We start from the raw sequence: 4,291 nt of genomic DNA on the forward strand, positions 1-4,291 counted from the left end.
CTAAATAGTAAAAAAGTATCATTTAAGGCTTTAAAATGGGCTTGAATGTTTGGGACCCAAATTATCATAAAATCAAATACCAATAAGATAGAGAACCATTGAGCCAACGGAAGAGTTAGTTGGTCATTGATATTCATTTGAGCCAAGATTATTCCTACAAAATATATAGAGATAGAGAATATGGGGTTATGCCCCAAATGCTAGTATAGTTGGTAGTTTGATGTATAGAATGGTCTATACTAGACTAGATATTGTCTAGGTAGTGGGTGCCTTTAATCATTTCATCATTAATCTTGGAGAAAAACATTGGGCTGCAATGAAGAGGTTTTTCATTATTTGCAAGGAACTTCTAAATATTACATTTTTATCATAATGAAGTTTTAGGGGAACCACCCTTACTAGCTATACACAGTTAAATGGAGTCTAACTGCGCAAGGGATGTAGATAGAAAGGAATCTATGCATTGGTACATGTTTTTATCTTTTTTTGGAGTAGCAAGTTAGATAAGAAAGCAACAAGTTGTGTTCACTTTGTCCATTGCAATGATACCGTACATGGTTATTCATGCATGTAAGAAGGTCATTTGGCTTATGATATTGTGTTTAGAAGTATGGCTAAGTCAAAGAGTTATTATACTTCAATGTGATAGCAAAAGTGCCATTTATTTGGATAAGAACCCAATATTGCATGCAAATATCTAATACCACTCTATTAGGGATATTGCAGAGGATCTAAAGGTGACACTAGAGAAAGTTGACACCTTGTAGATTGTTATAGATAAAGACAAAACTAGTGATCATAATTAAATTCAAGTGTTGTCGTGAGTCTATGGGCTTTATGGGCCCTATCAGTTACCTTGTAGTTTGATGCATTCTCACTTGTACCCTTATAATGTATATGGAAATTGGGAGAATGTTGGGACATGTGTGCCTTACACTTTGTTCTAATATAGTGGAAGAAGGAATAGATACATAATTATAGAAGAGAATAAATGCACATAATTATAGAAGAGAATAAATGCAGAGTGGTGGTAGAGAATAAGTGTAGTGCACTCACAAGTAATAATGGTTGAGCATGGAATAAATGAAAAATAGTGGTAGGGACCAATTTTCTAATAGAAATGAATAATAATAAATGGTTTATAGTTTTATTTTATGGCTATTTATTTAGTGCGAGCTGTACAAAAAAACTAACTGTGTATAAATAATTATTATATGGTAAACATTCTGATTAATCAAATGTAATGATACAAATATAAATACATCAAATGTTGCTTCAAGATAGATAAACTATAATGGACACACAATCTATCAGTGGAATGAATATATCAACCAAAAATAATCTAGGAAGCATCTAAATGGAGGTAATCTCTCAAACCCAGTTAGATCTAATCAAATCCTAAAACTAGGAATATACTTTCTACATAAATAACTATTTCTACCTAATAATGACCAATAATCTCCTAAATCAAATATAATTACACAGATAAAACAAGCATAAATTGCATAAATTACACAGTAACACAATTTTATATTATTAATAAACTATCAATTTTTTCCTAAAATTAAATTATTATTGAATACTCTCGTTGACTGTAAAAAATGTAACATAATATTATTATAAAATAAATAAATAAATAAATTCTATAATATAATGCATCATATTAATAATTATTTATTTATTTTAAAATATTATATTTTTCTCCTTTTTTGTTTATGGATTCATTTTTTTATCATTGTAACAATGTAACTATTTAAAACTTTTCTCTTTTTTTTACCAATTTTAAATAAGTTATCTCAAATATTTATAAAATTCACTAATATTTTGAAACAAAATTTACATGCACAAAATTTCCACCTATCACATCACATAACATTATAACTGCCTATATATATTTATCCACTTGTGAAATTATTTTGACGGTTTCTGTTAAAAATTTAATACATCCTCGAACACCAACCCAAATTTATATTTCAAACCATTCACAAATTCTAGTTTAATGCATTGCATCAACGTTTTATCAAATAGGTGGGAGATACGTACGTGGTCCCGCGACTGCTCAGTCCTACTTATTACAAATTGACCAATACCGATGCCTCTGGGGCGAATCAGTTGATCATATTGGATATTGAATACATCTCCAGCCATTCACAATTGTAAATGGGCAGATGCATCGCTATAATTGACCATGAATTTTATTATTTTTCCACCACTCTCTGGCAAATGCACAGTGATGCAAACATGCAACGGCAATTTGAACCTCAGAGAGGTGGGAAGAAGCATAAATTGAAACCTAATTTACAGTTGTAGATGGTAGAAAGATGAGTGAAACATGGCAACAATGGGGCAAGAAGCATAAATTGAAACCTAATTTACAGTTGTAGATGGTAAAAAGATGAGTGAAACATGGCAACAATGGAGGGAAATTATTGTAGAAACGCCTATCAGCTATTTGAGTGAATAGAGGACCATGTCCAATGCTTGCATCGCTCTCAGGAAGAGCTCTTAGTGAGCATCGTAAAGGTGACAGAGGAGGACGAAGACGAAGACTGTGCTATGGCAAATGAATCGTATCGCAGGAAGAAGTGCGCCAGAAAAAGGTGAGCCATGCTGACAACGACGTCCCTCTTCCCCGCACACTGCTTGTTGTCAGCAGACGTTTCATCAGTTTCACGCCCATTAGACCACAGCAGGTGCTTCAACATCTTTTGCCCATCCTCACCCATGAACCGACGTGGAACAAACTCCTCAGCCCTAGTGAACACTTCGGGGTCCCGGGTGGCAAACGGCTGGTACCCGCAAAGCATTTCTCCCTTTTTTACCGCATAACGCCCGTCGTGGGATTCGACGAAGAAATCCTTCTTGGTCCTTCCGTACTGTAGAGGCACAGGTGGCTCTATCCTCAGCACTTCGTACGCAGTCGACCGGACCAGCGCCATGCTCTCCAGAGCCCTGCCGGTGAGTCCCCCGTGTGCTTCAACGGCTGCGCGGACCTCTTCGGCGAGATCTCTGTGCAGTTCGCCCCCGGCGCGGGCAACATATTTGACCATGTTATTAAAAAATACGCGCAGTCCGCCGAAGGCGTTGAAGGTGATGTAAAACAGAAGATTATTGCAGGCCTCTTCTCTGTTCAGGCCGAACTGGTTTTCAGCCACATCCAGCGCGAGAATCGCATTCGTCCACAGGAAATTATAGAGCTTGTGGTAATACCTGGAGACGAGGCAGAATGGCACACGAAATAAATGGACGGTGAGTTCGTCCAAGAATTTCGGAAGAACGCCCGAGCTTACGGTTGGAGCGAGCACAGCAGCCAACCAGTTTTTCAGACAAGAAGGGCCGTCGGTTCCGAGGCTGGCTGGGCCCGGCGCGACGGGGTCCGCGCCCGCTATATACCGGCAGAGAAAATTGCAGAGCAATTGATCCATCGGGTCAGTGAAAGACGCCTTCCCGCTATTCGCGAATTCTTTCTCCATTGCAGCGCTGAGTTTGTCGAACTCCTCGGCAAACAAAGTAAATTGTTTCTCCCGATTGTTCCCCAGTAACTCAAAGCACCAGCTCTTAAGCCTATGGTGTTTTTCTTCGGATGGGTCCATAAAAATGGTGGCCCTGTATCCCCCAGTGAATTTCAAGCTGGGCATGTATGTTCCGGCCAGACTATTCTTCTTATCTACCTTACTCAAATCGTAGAGCACAGGGAAGCTCTTGCCATCGAGGAGTATTATGACTCGATTGTACGGGAAGAAAGGCGGGCCTGGCGGCATATTCACCCTAAAGACCGTGCTCTGATATTTTTCGACACGGCGTTTGAAGAAATTATCGACCCCTCTGAAATATTGGATTCGATCCACAATGGCTCCAACCAGCGGCAGGCCATATGTTCCAGGGATCTCCTTCACAGGAACCTCATGAGGTGAGGTCGCGCTTGTGGACATATCGTCTATACTCGAACGACGAAAACTCAACCTACAGTAATATTGGAAATCAAAAGGGGAGGCAAAAACAAAAGACCTAATGCCAACGTACATATACTGCGCTTATTCTCTCAGAGATTAACATCCGTAAGTGTTCAATCAAGTGCATTTATACACCGGATATGAAGAAGAAGGGCGTTGAGTGCATCACATGGCGATTTTATCTCGACGAAGTTTAAAGTTTTTGGGATTGGAATTCCTTCTTCATTACCATGTGCTTCTTACCATGTGCTTCTGAACTTGGCGATTTTATCTCGACGAAGTTTAAATTGTTTGGGATTCGAATTCCTTTTTCATTACCATGTGCTTCTGACCTTGGC

General features: G+C 38.8%; 1 protein-coding gene across 1 annotated transcript; it reads right to left on the reverse strand.

Moving 5' to 3' along the window:
- Window positions 1-1,965: 1,965 nt before the first annotated feature.
- Window positions 1,966-4,066, reverse strand: LOC149187945 (allene oxide synthase 1, chloroplastic-like). Its single transcript, XM_089411500.1, has one exon. It carries the CDS (start codon window positions 4,023-4,025, stop codon window positions 2,493-2,495), a length of 1,533 nt encoding a protein of 510 aa, XP_089267626.1. The 5' UTR covers window positions 4,026-4,066; the 3' UTR covers window positions 1,966-2,492.
- Between the last annotated feature and the right edge of the window lie 225 nt (window positions 4,067-4,291).

Source organism: Pinus tabuliformis, chromosome 3_1 (assembly GCF_031772625.1).
Source record: "Pinus tabuliformis cultivar Carrire ecotype Pingquan chromosome 3_1, CPIR1, whole genome shotgun sequence".
NCBI lineage: Eukaryota > Viridiplantae > Streptophyta > Pinopsida > Pinales > Pinaceae > Pinus > Pinus tabuliformis.

Bases quoted from the DNA above. Each gene is read 5' to 3' on its own strand.
- LOC149187945 (XM_089411500.1), bottom strand. From the start codon at position 4,025: ATGTACGTTGGCATTAGGTCTTTTGTTTTTGCCTCCCCTTTTGATTTC.